We start from the raw sequence: 16,143 nt of genomic DNA on the forward strand, positions 1-16,143 counted from the left end.
TTTATCCATAATAATACATATTATTTTTACATAGCCTTTAAAAAAAATCTAGGCAAAGTTAAAAAATAATTGTGGAATCTTACTATAGAACAAATATCGTGCCCCAAGAAGGATGTATTAACTTTGACCTGACGACAACGAAACAATTTTATTTCAAGAGGCCGTTGAATAAAGTTTTATTTAAAGAATTTTAACGGAATCTGAAAATCCATAAGTACCTAAGAGTCGTGTAATATTGTCAGTTATTTCTTAATTAGCTGAATATCGATTTTGTGCAATTTCGTTTAAATAGCGAGGCGTGAACCTAAACATGACCTCTCGAAGCAGGAACCTTGAAACATTTGATAAACATAAGATGAAAATCGATACGACAAACTTGCGAGTCAACTTTGCAATCTAGCGAAACGAGCGCCACACACGGCTCTGAACTCTGGCTTAACTTTAACCCACATAACAAAGTTCAATGTAAACACAATACGGTAGAAGTTTTCGAAGTTCCAGTTCACGGCCGCGAGGCGACCGGGCCGCCGCCACCCGCCACCCTCGCGCCGCGCGGCCTACCCCTCGCCTTCGCCGAGCCGCCGCCGCCGCCGCGGCCGCCCACTGTCTCCGATTGTTAGCCAAACTTCTTTTCCTTCAAGGCAAATAATATCGCTTTCACTTGCCTCAGGATCGCTATCGCTACTAAAAAGCATAAATACGAGCGATATTTGCTAAATTCATTAAAAAATAATGCTTTATAGCTAATATGTATTCCTAATTACTTGTAGTCGATACCATGATGTATTTTTTGTGTTTCTAATAAAAATATATTTGAATAAAGGAACTGAAACAGGTTTTTTTTAAATTCTAGAATGAGGATATACTCAAATAGATATATCGTTTTTGTAATGGTTAGCAAGATTTCACAGTGCATGCGAATATTAGACTAATAAAATATTATATGATTGCATTACACCTGTCTATAAGTGCTCCAGAATACACACACCTCGTGTCTTATCAAATGACACCGTTTGATACGCGCCTTATGCCTTCTTATCTGTCATGTCGAAATTCTTCCACGTATTACATACCTATTCTAGTTAAAAGCTATTTTTTATATCTCGGAGAGATACATTATCTATCTATCAATTCGTATTTTTTAAAACATATGACTATATGTACTTACATAAAAATACATAAATTATTATTGAAGTAAGTATTATTAAGTATAATTGTTTAATACATATATATAATAAAAAAGTGAGGCGAATAAACTTACATACCTTACGTGACACGTATACCAATCTATCTAAAATATCAAGGTGTAATGCAATACTATAGTAATTGATTATTTTCAAACTTATCAACAATTAATAATTACGATAACGCACATGTTTTTTTGCTTCTAGATCATTTCTCTAATTATTAATATGAATGTACCAAGGTATTATTGTGATAGAATATCTTCATAGTTATATAATGATATACTTCGCCTACAGTTTACACTTTAAACTGTGAGGAACAAATACAGGCAAAATCTCAAACTCAGAATGTGCTCGCTAATGGGAAAGTGTAGTGAAATTATCTATTGCCAACGAGATATAACGTAATAAACGTGTATCTCCATTGTAAACAACTAGTCATTGTGATGGAACAGTCGCTAGCAGATAGCGGGCCGGGGGTGGCGGCACGGACGGACGCAGAGCACCAGCCGCTAGCGGAGCCCTACGTGTGCCCGATCGCACCGGCATCAGCGATGTTATCGTCGATACCTTGCCGATTGGTGGAGTGAAGTGTTTGCGAAGCCGATACGGCTCGCGGGGACCAATCGATTTCCCGTTTCATCGAATCTTATCACAATCATGGTGGACATTCATACCTCTTGTCAGTTTCTGATATCGTATCTGAAGATATCATGGAGTGTATAAATATGGGACCATCGATCGATCGGGTCTCTATCGAAGTTTGCGCTGTGATTAAGATTGACTGACTACCGAGACCTCTCTGTGTCCTCCTTGGTGCCCCAGGCGACATCATGGTAACTAAGGGTGCTCGTTGACTGTTTCATTTATATTCGTAGTGATCTACAATATTCTATAATGTTTGGTCAAATTATCACTTTGAAATTGATGTGATAATAATTTTGTTTTTGAATCAGTGCTAGATTTTAATCTCTTAATTAATATATATTTTTAATATAGTGCGAATTCCAAAGTGTTTCCTAAGTCTATATCCACAAAAGTGTCTATGTAATATAATAAAGATTACGTAATAACATATGGCAGCCAAATGCCACTCGTGTTTGCTACTCGTATCTTACGAGGCTGAACATTATTCATTGTAGAAAATAAATTATCCTGATTTATTTTAATTAGTAGGTACTAAATATACGCTTGATATAGAATTAAATAGAATTGCTGACGCGAGGGGGAAAAGCAGTGCTCTTATCAGAGAACGTCAGCCGCACCTTTTCAAGCGGTGATAGCGCGCCGAGCGACTCTATAACAGGCACGCGCACTCCGGTTGTCACACGGAGCAAACAATCTATCACCGCTAATGTTATTTTAAATTTCCTATTTGTATTTCAGAACCATTGGAAAGAAGCTCACGTTAGGCTTCACGTCTGAGTTGGACAGGGGATCTTGACAGTTTGATACTGAATGCTGCCAGATCTATCTTTCCAGCTCACGCGTGGAACCTCCTACAACAAACACCGCCACGAGCATCGACGTGTTAACACTGGAAAATATGTTGGCGTTAAGGATTAAGTGGAGGTGTGATCTCTTCACTTTTTATGATTAAAGTGAGATTCAACTCCTCCAACTTAACCCTAAATCGCAAAATTCGTCGTCCGTCGATCTTGCAGCTGTTGTGATTGATTTGTTATGTATTTTTATTTTATGTTAATACTATGTATGTATAAAATTATGTCGAAAATATATTGTAAATGAATTAAAAAATAGGTACTGAATTATAAAAATAAATATTATCTACGATCCAGTTTTTTATTTTTTCTACACTAAGCCTTAATTAAAACATAATATTCTTTATTAATAAACTATAAGTATTTGATATTACACATACAGTCTTAACAAGAAATACAACTTGAATTATGGCGCCGATATGTACCAAGTGGCGCCACAGTACGCGCATGCGAGTATTTTGAAAGACCCAATGCTACGCGGACTAACCCGAAGTGCATCACAAATCACTAGAAAAAAATCACAACACTCAACAAAAAATGGGCAAAAAAATGTTGGTAACACCGGTGCGCTAAAAAAGCTTGCAAACTTCACGCACATAACCTGCGCTGGACATCGACTCGTCCCTATCTAACTCTGGGAAAATGTATATTGATTTTTCAAAGAAAAGTCAACCGATGTAACAAAACACCGTTCGCGGAGTGTTTATACGCGTATTAAATCGTCGCGGTCGATGTGTAGTGTCGTCGAGATGGTGCGACGGTATATCTCGGCGTGTTCCGAGTGAGATTTGGAGAGAGTGTTGCGTCGCTCGGCCGACGGCCCGGAGCCTGGCCGCGGCCAGGGCCTGGGCGCGCCATGGACGCCGCCGCCGATCCGCTACGAGCGGTCAGGCCGTGAGTATCGCGTCTTCGACCTCTCGTTACTTATCATTACCTATGAACCCATTTCGTCTGGGTCATCTTCTTACGTGGTGGATTATTTTGGTCATCGCGAGCCCATTCGATATTGCGAAACCGTGCGCGATCGTTTTTCGCTTTAGCGCAGACCCGACATTCTCTCGGTCTTGCAGCGTCACGGCCTCCGCAACGTTGCGCCATTTCGAGCGATCGGATCGTCCGTGAGAGCGAGTCGAGGCGAGGGCACAACGACATCGCAGCCGCGGCAGGGCGGCAGGGCGCCGCCGCCGATAGCTATCTCGTAGCGCGGCGGCCGAGCGTGACCGCTCCGCCACCGCCTCACGTCCGTCAGACGAGCGCCGAGCCGTTCGTGTCGTCCTTATGTCGTAAATGAATGGTCGCAGATCGTATCGTAAATCAGATTCATGTTTACAGTTTTTGCGGGTCGCATATTACCTGTCGCGCCGCCCTTTGTGTAAGGGCAGCGCGAGAGGCCGCGGCTCGCGCTCGGCCGGGACTCGCCTGGCACTCACGAGACAATCGAGTGAATTATGGCTAGGTGCATATACACCATGCACTACACATAACATACCTAACGTACGCGCCTACCTATCTATAGTGCAGCGAAGGCTGTAACTACGTACCTACTCAAACAAAGCATTTGCCCACAAATCCATAATACTAACCCAACATGGCCAGTTTTCGCGTTCTTTGTAAAATTCGTGCGAAGCTAATGTAGTGTTTATATGCGAAAAGTAATTAGCGAGTTTAAAAACATCTGTGTTTGTCAATTGTTGTATAAAAGTGTGCATTTTGAGGTTAGGCCGTGATTTACGCCATCAGTATGTGCTAAGAGTGTAGTGGACTATAATGTAAGGCGACGAAACATTCGAGTTTTATTGATTCGCCGTTTCCTAAGTCGAGTTTTAGAAACGAAATGTGTTTGATGGGTCAAAAGTATACAGACAAAAAAAGTACCTAATCTCTCAGTGCACAATCGTACAATTTATTACATTCAATAATTTCAAGTTTTTTTTTATTAAAGTACTTGTAATAAGTGTTTAAAGTGGTATCAGAGTGTTTTTTGTGGTGTGGCAAGTTGAAGCCCCTTGCGGTCCATGTGAGCAAGATCGACCCTATGTTCAGGTGATGTTCACTCTTTCAGCAACATATTCATATTATAGAAGCTTCCTTTATTTACAAACTCATAATAATTCATCACATTGTTTCTGTTCAACAGTAAATAATACTATCACTATTTACATTTTAATCTCTTGAGATTTGATAGTGACAGCAATATAAATAATTTTGGAGTATTTTAAATCATAATGACACAAATTAATCCAAAAATTACTTTTAATTAAATATGCACAACAATGAAGCTTATCAATTGATTCATAAGTGACATAAAAGTTTAATTTGTTTCAAAACATGGTTTTACTATCATTGCCCAATTTTTTTAAGAATATAAAATATGCAAAACATTAAACAGTAACCACTGTAGGATTCAATTAATACATTAATATTTGTCATATAAATAATGAATATGCGTTTAAATCTACCGTAGATCAAATAAGTCTTTGTTGTTTAGCATGTTTTGACATAATTATTAACATCAATAACATTGTAATTGTGGGCTAACTAAATCAATAGATCACGAACATGAAGTAATAAATCACATGATAAAAGATATGAGGGGTTACAAAAATGATAGGTGTCCTAGAGTAAGGTGATCAAGGAGTTAGTTGATTATGATTATTGTTGTATTTGTATTATATGTTAAGTGTAGCAATCCAGGATACGTACGACTTAATGGGATGATGATACATTGCTTGGAAATAGTCTTTGTATTATTTTTAGCTCATATTAATTGAATAGCCGGTGAATTATAATAAGTTGTTAATGTAATTTTAAACAAAAGTTTATAATTATGATACAAATGTGCTTTTCCATATTATCCGGTTAGATAGTTCTGTAGAGTTCATATTGTGAGACCCGCTATGATAATCATTGCTCATAATGAGAAGTTAGTGCTCAGTATGGGTTTAGGTATGTTCTCAATGTTTTGTTATGACTCATTTCAGTTGACAACATGGCATGGTTTGTCACATGTGTCTATAGTGTAGAATTTTAAAGTTAGTTCATATCACCATTAAATATAAGAATGTGTGCATCACTAAACTACTGTTGTAACCACAAAACAACATGTCAAGTAAACAACATAAGATATATCTTTCCTGCAGTTTTTCTGTTCGGATACAAGTACACCAGGGTGCTCTATGTTCGGGCTACACATAACATTTTCAATTCCTTTATAAATACAAGATAATCATTTCATATTTGATATTCTCATAAAAGTAGCACTGTTAGTACTAGTAGGAAGTTATATTTATTTTTACCAGCTCCAGAAATGTGTGCATAATTTCAGTACAACATGTTGAACTGGATTATCTATCAATTACAACATTTATCCTAAACATACTAATATATAAACTTAAATAAAAGCATTTTCAATAAGCTATCATGTCTATAATGTATACTTTGAATGAGTTAGATTGTTCCAATTACAATAAATAATATGATTTTAACTTTGAATATTTTCTGACAAATTTAACTTCAAACATAATAACAAAAGAAACGTTAATCTTAAATGTAACATCTCATTATACAAATTTGTTACAGTAAACTAGTAACGCTCATATGTTTTAAAAGCCTACTCGTTGTAATAACAATAAAAGTAATGTTTCTACTCATCCTTATATTTTAGATATGTTGTAAACAACGATTACATATGCGAAATAGTATTAGTAAATTATCTGTAAAAAATATGTACAAAGAGGTCCACATTCTTAACTGACATTGAATGTATAAAACAAGTTCAGGAATTAATCAATTAATTATTTTAATGTAACCAATAAACGTTTCAAGTATGCATTATGATCATTTTTAAAGTTTGCATTGTTAAAAGTTTTTTATTAAAATAACAGGGAAATATTCCATGTGATGTGTAATTGATATGTTATTTTAAATTGCCACATATATGTCAGGTTTTAAATTGGAAAATGTATATAATTAGGTATAAGTGGATTAAAATAAAATTAAAGGGCATATAATTTTGCAATTGAACTTGTTAATTGGACATTAATAATATTTAATATTAGGTTAATATTTAAACAGCTGTTCTCTATGTACTTTCTGTTGGGTATCTGTAGGTAGGCTTTTGTGTTGTCTTTCTTATCGTCGGTCTTTCAATTTGTTCTTTGTAGAGGTTGTTAATTGAGTTTTCCTTCTTATGAGCATATCATAGTGTAACGTTAAAATTGGGTGTGGGTATTGACGAGTGAACTGTCAATAAAAAAAAATATTTAAATTTCTTTGAGGCAAAAAAAAAATAAAAAAAAATCGGTAGAGTTGGGAAAGTTTTTAAACTAAACAAATTCTTAAAAGAAAGTGCTCCGGAAGTCAGGTAAATTATTTTAACATTACAAATAGATTTACAAAAACAGCAAATCAATGTTCAAAAACATTTTATTAAAAAAAAATTAAAAAGTAATTTTCTTATAATATTCGATATTTAATTCCTAACACAATCAGGTGCCAGAATGTTTACATCCGTTTAAATTAAGCTTAAACAAATATTTACTAAATATAAAAAAAAAAATTTAATGTTCAACAAAAATATTTGAATACTTGTCAAACTTCAACTTTAGGTAAAATTATTCAAAATTGACAACTAAGTTACTTTATGTTACAAACAAGTCAAGTTTATCAACTTGATTAAACCAAATGTCTAAATAATTATAAATTAATTTAACAGTAAATTCAAATAGTGAAAAATATTGTTTAAATAAAGTTTGAATAAGGTTTGAATAAAGTTTGAATGCCAAATCTTTTATAAATGTAAATAAATTTCTAATTAAATATCGCGCGGTTAAATTTCGGCGAAAATAAATATGTAAAAATTACATACCTAGATCCAGTAATATAAATTAGTGTGATAAGGTTTTACTTCCTTTAAAGTTACCAAAAATCCATCTTCACCAAGTAAACTTCAAATTATAAGTTTCCCAGAAGTAAACTTCTATTTAAATCTTCAAAATATCCATCGAAATGAAGTTGAAATTATTCCAGTATAATCATCCCAGTAAATAACTGAAGAGATTAATCCATGAAATAATTGAAGAAAATATCGTAGAAAAATAACTGTAGAAAAATAATGTTGAAAATTAACTGTAAAAGGAGAAATAATTCTGATTAGAATCTATTACAATTTTCGAGATTCTATACTTTTAACTTTAATATTTCAAACGACTTACCCGGTCAATCCCGGTTATTTTTCACAAATAACAAAAAGCATCGTGGGAAATATTCTAAAAATTCCCAGTAAAGAACCACAATCGTTGTCACGACACAGTACAATTCGAATAAATACAAATTTCGAAAATTCAAAACTTACCACGAGGCGACAAATATCGAAATTAATTTTAATAATCCGACGTGGATTTATTTCCAATTCTTCATAATAGAACTCACTGTTCATTAAAACAACTATTTTCAACAATATTAAAAGTTTAAAACAAAATAAAAGTTATAAAAACTTCGAAAATAAATTAGCGTCACATTTCGACTCAAAGAGCGGAAGGAAAGTGAAGTTTTAAACAAATGTCAAAGATCATCTCAAAGATAATATAAAGATAATAAATCACAATTAGTTCGGAAATGCATAATGTATAAAAAGTGCGTTTTTATTTCAAATGTCAAAATTAGCGGTAATTTTAAATTATGCGTAAATAGAACCTAACCTTAGAAATTGTTGTCAAATTCAATTGACAGATGACATCCAATACCTTAAAAGAAATTCAATAATTTTGTCGAATTTATTTTAAAAGAATGTAAACATGTAACGTGCGCCAAAATTACGTTACAATAGTAAAGTAATTATGTTGTTCCAGTAATATTTTTGATATATATAATTTACTAAAATTAATTAAGTAATTTGTTTGAATAGTGTTTTGTTTATATATTGAAAAGAAACAAACATTTTAGTAAAGTATTTATAAAAATCGAATAAACTTAATTTTATTAACATTTTAGCCTGGTATGATATTGTATGGTACTCTTTTTGAAATTCAAGTAAAGCAATTAAGGAAAGGAAATCCATTTAAGTATTTATGTTAAATAAATATCTCAAATAATAAGAAGACAAATCTGGTTTCTTCTTTTAAAAAACAGAAAACAAATGAAACATATAAGTTTAAGTATAAGTAGGTATGTTTTTATCAGATATTAAAAATTTAAAACGAAGTTATGAAATTTAATGTGGTAATTGATAAATGCAAATGCTGAAGACTATTCATAAGCCAGAAGCATTGTCAGTTCCCTCAATTTGACTAGTGACCCTTGGTCACTTGACGCTGATAACCGGTACTACAATAAAATTAATTTATTATTCTTCAATTTAACACCTTTGTCATGCCCACCGAAAGAGTTAACAAAAAACTGTAAGAATCTATTATTAATGAGGTTTTTAAACGAATTTATTGAATAAATGTTTTACCAAAGAATTGTTTCCTAAAAAAAATTGGAACTGATTTGAAAGTCCGATTTTTTTCGCTTTCCGTTTTAAATTTCTAAGACAACCAAATTAAAAAGAATTACAGAAGGATGGCATAAACAAAATTGTTAAGAAGTTCATGTCATTTAATCATAAAAACGTATAAAATCTGTCCCTGCAAAAGGAAAATTGCCTGGTTACTTTTGTGCCCTGAATTCGCTTCGGTGACAGAAGTCCTGTAATTACCTTAAGTAGTCAAAGAGAATAAACAAAACTTCCTCAAATCCAAGAAAACTTAAAGAATATTACTCTCTTAATAGTTGCAATCGCAGAAATTGCCAACTATTTCAGTGGAGTTTACTTTATGTCAAAAAATATCTTGGTTTCACGCCCATTATATGAAATTAGGACATAATATTAATTATTTGTATATGTTATAAGTGCCTAACTTGCCGCGTTTGTAGTTGCTCCTTTGTTAAGCGCTTGTCTTAAGTACAATCTGACGACATTTGTTTTTCTAGTTTTTTGGTAAAATGTTATTTTCAAATATGGATTTAAAAAATACATTCTGTAGAACTCCTATATTCAGTGTGATAATTAATACTGTTTTGCCAAAAATATGTCCAATAACAGAGCCGAGTTGGCCAAGTGACGAGAACACTTGAATCTAAACCGATTATTGCGGATCCAAACCACGGCACCACTGAGCCTCGTGTGCTTAATTTGTGATTATAATCTATCTCGGACTCGACGCTGAAGGAAAACATCATCAGGAAACCTGCATTGGCCGAAATTTACACGTGTATCAGCTACTTTCATAGGAGTTACGCGGTTGAGTAACCTCTCAAAGAGAAGGATATTTGAAATATTGTATGTATGTAAATGTTAACAATTGAATCTGTTTTATCCGTGGCTCGAGCTGGAAATCCTTTTATATGTTCGTTCAGTGTTTGTATTTAGCAATAATTAAACCTACAACAATTTTTGGACAAGTAATACCAAAAAGTACTTCCAAGGTTAATACTTGATCTCATTTAAATTCGCAATGTTCAGAATTTCGTATGATTAATAATTTATTATAACGATTATTGTAAACTTATATGTATAATCAAACGAGCTTACGATAAATACATAGGTTGTCTTTCATAAATAGGATATCAGACGAGGCAATAGACAAGGCGATGGTAGAAATGAGCTGTCATCAATAAAAACTTATTACATTAAATTTAAAATATCTAACATTCAGTAAATGTCCCACTGCTGAACAGACGGCCTTCTTTCTTGAGGTTTGAAGTTTCCTATGCGCTGCCTCCAGCCGGTTGTGTTGGTACACGTGACAGCAGTTCATCCGTCATATTCAAGTTTCGTAACGATGTTTTGCTTCGTCACCGCTCACGATATGAATTAGACACATTAAATTAACAATTAATTCATCTTCGGTTAAGATTCACGTGTTCTAATCACTGGTTTAGTTACACTAGCTCATTAAAATATCTAAACAATACAAAGTATTGATCTTTAGCGGAAGAATAAGTTGGTGCTTAGAGACGAGCCCGCACTACCTACCCGCCCTTTAATGCATACTGATATTCTAGAGTGCAATACTAAAACCTAAACCGATTTTAATGAAGTCCGTCTTTCAGTATATTAGTACAGTAATTGCAATAATAAACTTCGAATAACTTATTGTACCGCTTCATAGTATAAAGACATTTTCAAATCAAATATACTAGATATGATGTCTATAATAATATTATTATTATTAATGCGAAAGTTACTTTGTCTTTGTTACCTCTTCAAGTCTAAACCGCTGAAACTATTTAGATGAAATTTGGTATTGAGATAGTTTCAGTGCCGAGGGAGGACAAAACCCCTATGGCATAAATCTTGAATTATAGTTTGTGTGCTACAGGTAAAGTTTTATAAATTTTGCGCGGGTTAAGCCGCACGTTTAGCTAGTATAAATATACTCAAAAAAAAACAAACTATATTTTATTCAACTACCTATGTTTGAATCGTCATTTTATATGATTAAGTTAAATTAAAAGCTACTACCGGTTCGGAATGTATATTCTACCGAGAAGAACCCGCAAGAAACGGTAGTTATTAGTTATTTAGTATTTAACCTTTCTCTTTAAATAGAAATACGTATGTAATGCAAACAAAAACATTTCAAGTCACAGATAGATCCTGAAATTAGAGCGATAAAACGAACAAACGGACAAACGAACTCTTCAATTTATGTCATGTAGATATTATTTTAATTGCTTGTTCTTCGAAAGCATGCTGCAGGATTGTTCATTTTGATTGTTTTCGGACGAGTCGAGCGATCTGGATATCGTATTTTTCGTTTGTATGGGAAAAACCATGTCAACGATTCCGTTGCTATTATTGCAGATAACAGTCGCGACTCGCAATAGAATAGTTCGGAACGTATGTGAAGTGTACGATTCTGAGTCACGTCTCGTATGAGGCAATCGGTCCTCTTACTCGTATCTCTATAGTCACAACTCCGACATATCTGAATAAATTACCCTTTCAGCTTAGTTCGTACCGATAATGACGCGACGTGTCCGTTGCCAACGGACGCGAGTTCCACAATTATTCGATGTGAAGGAAATTAATGAAAAGCGCATACAGTTTCGTAGTCGAAAGTCGTCGAGTGATAGATTTCGATGGTTCTAGAACATGTCGGTGCGCCGTAGTACGCTGAGGGTATCAGTGAGTCGATATCGCTTGTTCGTTATCTCGCAGAACTGGGTCGTTGTACTTGATCCTCTGCTCGCTGCACTCTGCTCGGGATTGCGTACGGCACTGCAGGGTTACCATGTCGCGCTCGATGTAACAAACTGAACACTTTATAATTTAATTTCCCTTACGCGACATTTATAACTAAATACCCGTTGTTAACATTAATAACTATACCCGGAAATTGAAGAGGTTAAAAGAAATGATTGCGTAATTTAATTGCATCCATAAAATTTTCATTAAAACTTTATCCTTAATAGTAATTATAGAAATGTTTTATTTTTAATATATATATATATGTCAGTACAAGTAATTTTTTTCCGATGTCACAAAAATAGGGATAAGATGAAAATTTTGTAAGTCACAGTGAAATATCAATATTTATTTCTTATTGGTTTCTGAGTACTAAAAAAAATGACATCTCATTCGAAATGATAGTACACGAAGAGCGGATATATGATACATGGTAACCCTACATGCCGCTCGCCTGTGCGCGCATATTAAATACATAATTAGGTGGATAATTGCACGCTTCGTTACTGCTACGTGCGCCTTTGGCTGGCGCGCTCATGCGGACAAGCCAGAGTGACCATTTCAACGGCACTATTCAATAAATCCTAGCTAAAATTATTTATAACTTGAGAATTGAGATATTTGCGCTTCCAAATATTTATGTTTTAATGTTGATTTACTTTTAAAACGCTTTTAGATACGTTGCGCACATTTATTCAGTTAGTTAATAAAATAGTTTTATTAAAATGTATTACCGCAACTGATAAGCTCGGCTCGGCTCGTGGGCATCTCCGGACCACAGTTACACCGCACTTAAATGATTAACATGCGGGTTTCTATTCAATTCAAAGTCGAGTGGATGCTGCGTTAGTTCTTCAGCGACGATTAAAAGATTACGCGACAAAATTACAGGGTGCGACGAGTAATTAAAAATGTAGATTGGCCTGAACGCCGCAATCCGTCACGCGGCACCGCATGCACGGTGACGCAATAAAAAAAAAAAAACAAAAGAAAAATAAAAGTACAACAATTAACCCAGTCGGACCTTGGAAAAAATCCTGCAGTATAATTCATAAACGGTCATTAACTTTAAACTTGTTTCGTACGAAGCGAGGATAGATCGATCGAGGCGACCTCTCGAGGATCACGGCCTCCTCGGTCCTCGCGCTTCGCGTCCTGCTGTATGCTCGCTAGCCGTTCAATGTTATCGTTTATAATATTTCATAATAATTGCGCGTACTGTAAATGAAAAGTCGTTAAAGTAATTACTTAATACACGAAGGTCTTCGAGTGACATTGATTGTAAGTACGCTCAAGATTATACCGTCGATAGTTCTGTACGAGAAGAAAAAGTTGTTTATAATGAGTAATGTTTCACCAACATCGGTTCAGTGTTTGAATTTGTACCGCACTCGTGGGCTATTTTCTAACCAGGCTAAAAGCTCTGGCGGTTAATTTTCTAAATGTTATTTAGTTGAATACGTCGTGTTATACTACAGAGGTTTTCGTTGCATTTTATGTACTTCTGATTAACGTTTACGTAATTGTTGTATTATCTATATTAGGTTGATAGTGCTGAACAGGTTGCTCATTTGTTTGAATGCTCTCATCTCAGGATCTATCAATGCGTTCTGTTATAGAGTTTAGGGGTAGAGACTTTCTAAAAAAATAAATTAGATAGATTTTCTTAAAACAAACGTCGGATATGGAAGTTGGAATAGACCTGACTGGCTACTGGTTAGGATTTGGAGTGGTTCAACTAAAAGGGTGCAAGGGACTGTTGTAACAGTTCGCATTGAAACGATATTTTTGCTTGAGCGTAGCCTGTTTATTGAGTAGCTCGTAGAGTATATAACATGAGGCTGCGGCCCACGGGGGCGGGGCGGTAACGCTTAACGCGGGTGATACCGCACGGAGCGGCTACTTTCATTATATTTTTACTTTTGTGAGAATCATAACATAGACGACGGCGATGTGGGTCAGCATGTGGGCGGCACATTTGTACATCTCCCTCTGACCGAATAGACAAACAAACAGACGAGAAGTCTAACATTGAAAACGTGGGTAATGAATGAGCATTCTATTAGGAGAACGAGTATTTTTTTATAAATTTTTTGTTTCATCAGTTGTAGTCTTTCAAGTTTTTTTTCTATAAACGGCGTTTTTTGCAATTACCTGTCCAAATGTATGTCGTACCATTCAGCTGTTTTCGGCGAATGTATCTATGGGCTGTATAAATATCTTCGATTTGGAACTGAACGTGCGACGCTGGCGACGGCAGGTGTTCCGCAAGCCGCGACACATGTGCATAATACGACGTATGATATGTTCGTTTATTTACTTTTGCGACTAATTTTTTTAATGTCTTGTTGGTTTAGAGGCTAACTTATAAGGTTTATTCCAAGGTTTAAATCCCGACTGGCCAATAAATGGTTGTAGAAGTTTTTTTGTCGAGATATTCTTAGTAGCAACCCGTATTCTTGATTCGAAAAAAAACGTTAACTCGTCGGTACTATGGATTTATCTTCAGACGTATCGGATTATGCGAGTGGAGGAATCGAGATCGGCCACTGAAGCCGAAACTCGGTAGAACATTATTAATTTAGAAAATCACGTCAATATTACTATAATACAATCACTCCTACAACTAATCGTCTAAGAACATGCACAATTTTAATTCCCATTACATTACATATTTAAATTCCAGAAGCAATTTCAGTTTTTGTGAATAAAAAACAAATTTAGTATATTTTTTACGAATAACTGATGTAACGGAGTGGCCGCCGATGGTAATGATCCAATCCGACGAATAGTCCGCGATCCGCGCCTCGCATGGCTCGCATGGCTCGCATGGCTCGCATTCGGCCACCTCGCCGCCGCCTCGTAAAGCGCGAAGATGACGTCACGCACACAAATCACATTTATTGCCCGCTCGTAACTCCTTCGATCGAATTGACACGTCGATTTGACGGACGGGCAGAAGCAATAAACGCGTATTAACATTACACATGCGTTGTTTACATCGGCCATAGTAGCGAGTGGGTAATAATTCAAGAGCAGTTTTATGAATGAAGCCCATTCAGAGTGGCGTTTATGTTTATTGCGGCGTAATGCGAGCGGCGAGCGGCTCCGCGGGACGCGATAGCGCGATCGCGATCAGCTGTTTTGTTCATTTCCGATTCCGACTCTAGTTCGACGCGACTTTTGACGGAGGCGCGATCGAAGACGACGACGCGTCGCTTTGTTTATGATATCTTGATTTATGGACTTGTTGCTGCTCGCCGGAACTCCGCATTTTAAATTTAAATGCTGTCCGAGTTTCAATTGCAGTTATGGTATCTGTAATCGTATTGTTTATTTTGGTTTTATTCATTTATGCCGGTACGCGTTTTGAGGTAGTCCTTCATGCGTCTTGCAAATTAGTATTATAATTGATTACGTTGTTTATGTACTAAGCTATAGGCGCTTGTAGGTTTAATTAAGAATGGAATTTGCTATCGTATATATCAACGTTTTTATATAGTATGTTATGTTTATTTTTGCTCAATGAATAATTTTAATAATGACTTACTCTAACGTTGTCAAAAATTGTTTACATAATAGTTCACCTTCTGAGGATGACAGTAAAATATAACGGAGCTTCTATACGTCGGTTTGAAAGCCGCGTTCGAAATACGAATATAAAAAAACATTGACCAAGGTTTAGAGTTACTGGTTTTTTGTAAAAGAGTTTTTAATGATTGCATGAATCGTTTGATGCTTTAATAAGGCAATTAACCAGACCTTTTAACGATCAAAACAAACGATCGTTAAAAATAATTTGCATTCATGAATTAAGCTATGTTGATATTATAATTATTATGTTGGATGCAATTGTGTAAAAATCGTTAAATATATCCGAATTCGAGATCTACCGTTGTTAAGTGATAGTTATTGTTAATCTAACAAATGACGGTAAATTTACGCGATATGTAAAAACTACGTTTAAGAGATTGCAAACAAAATAGAGTCGAATGTTTCCGAATTCGTTCTGTCTAGTAATATTACTCCTTAAATCGCTTCAAAGATTATAAGAGATTTGCTCGGCGCGGTTTTTTTTTGAATATCAGTTGCTGTCTTTATAATCATTTTCTCGGGTGAACTTGACAAAAATAACTTGCTATTGTTAGTTCTTAGTATAAAATATAGGTATGTCTATATACGTACTATACACATCACGATGTATGACGCTTTTTGACGCTGCCTG

The 16,143-nt window shown here is 35.0% G+C and overlaps 1 protein-coding gene and 1 long non-coding RNA gene across 9 annotated transcripts in view; both read left to right on the forward strand.

Annotated features, from left to right (window-relative positions):
* Positions 1-1,543: 1,543 nt before the first annotated feature.
* Positions 1,544-2,934, forward strand: LOC135194163 (uncharacterized). The gene is made up of 2 exons (XR_010309681.1): positions 1,544-2,020; positions 2,571-2,934. It is a non-coding gene; the product is annotated as an uncharacterized LOC135194163 (long non-coding RNA).
* Positions 2,935-3,200: 266 nt separating this feature from the next.
* Positions 3,201-16,143, forward strand: part of LOC113404855 (trithorax group protein osa) — a 40,258-nt gene continuing 27,315 nt past the window's right edge. For 4 of the 8 annotated variants that reach the window (XM_064219208.1, XM_064219210.1, XM_064219214.1 and 1 more), the window contains exon 1: positions 3,203-3,580. In XM_064219208.1, the coding sequence (XP_064075278.1) occupies positions 3,543-3,580 (38 nt within the window). In that variant the 5' untranslated portion in view covers positions 3,203-3,542. The other 4 variants (XM_064219209.1, XM_064219212.1, XM_064219211.1 and 1 more) reach the window with 3 other exon arrangements.

This window comes from Vanessa tameamea, chromosome 26 (assembly GCF_037043105.1).
Source record: "Vanessa tameamea isolate UH-Manoa-2023 chromosome 26, ilVanTame1 primary haplotype, whole genome shotgun sequence".
Classification (NCBI taxonomy): domain Eukaryota; kingdom Metazoa; phylum Arthropoda; class Insecta; order Lepidoptera; family Nymphalidae; genus Vanessa; species Vanessa tameamea.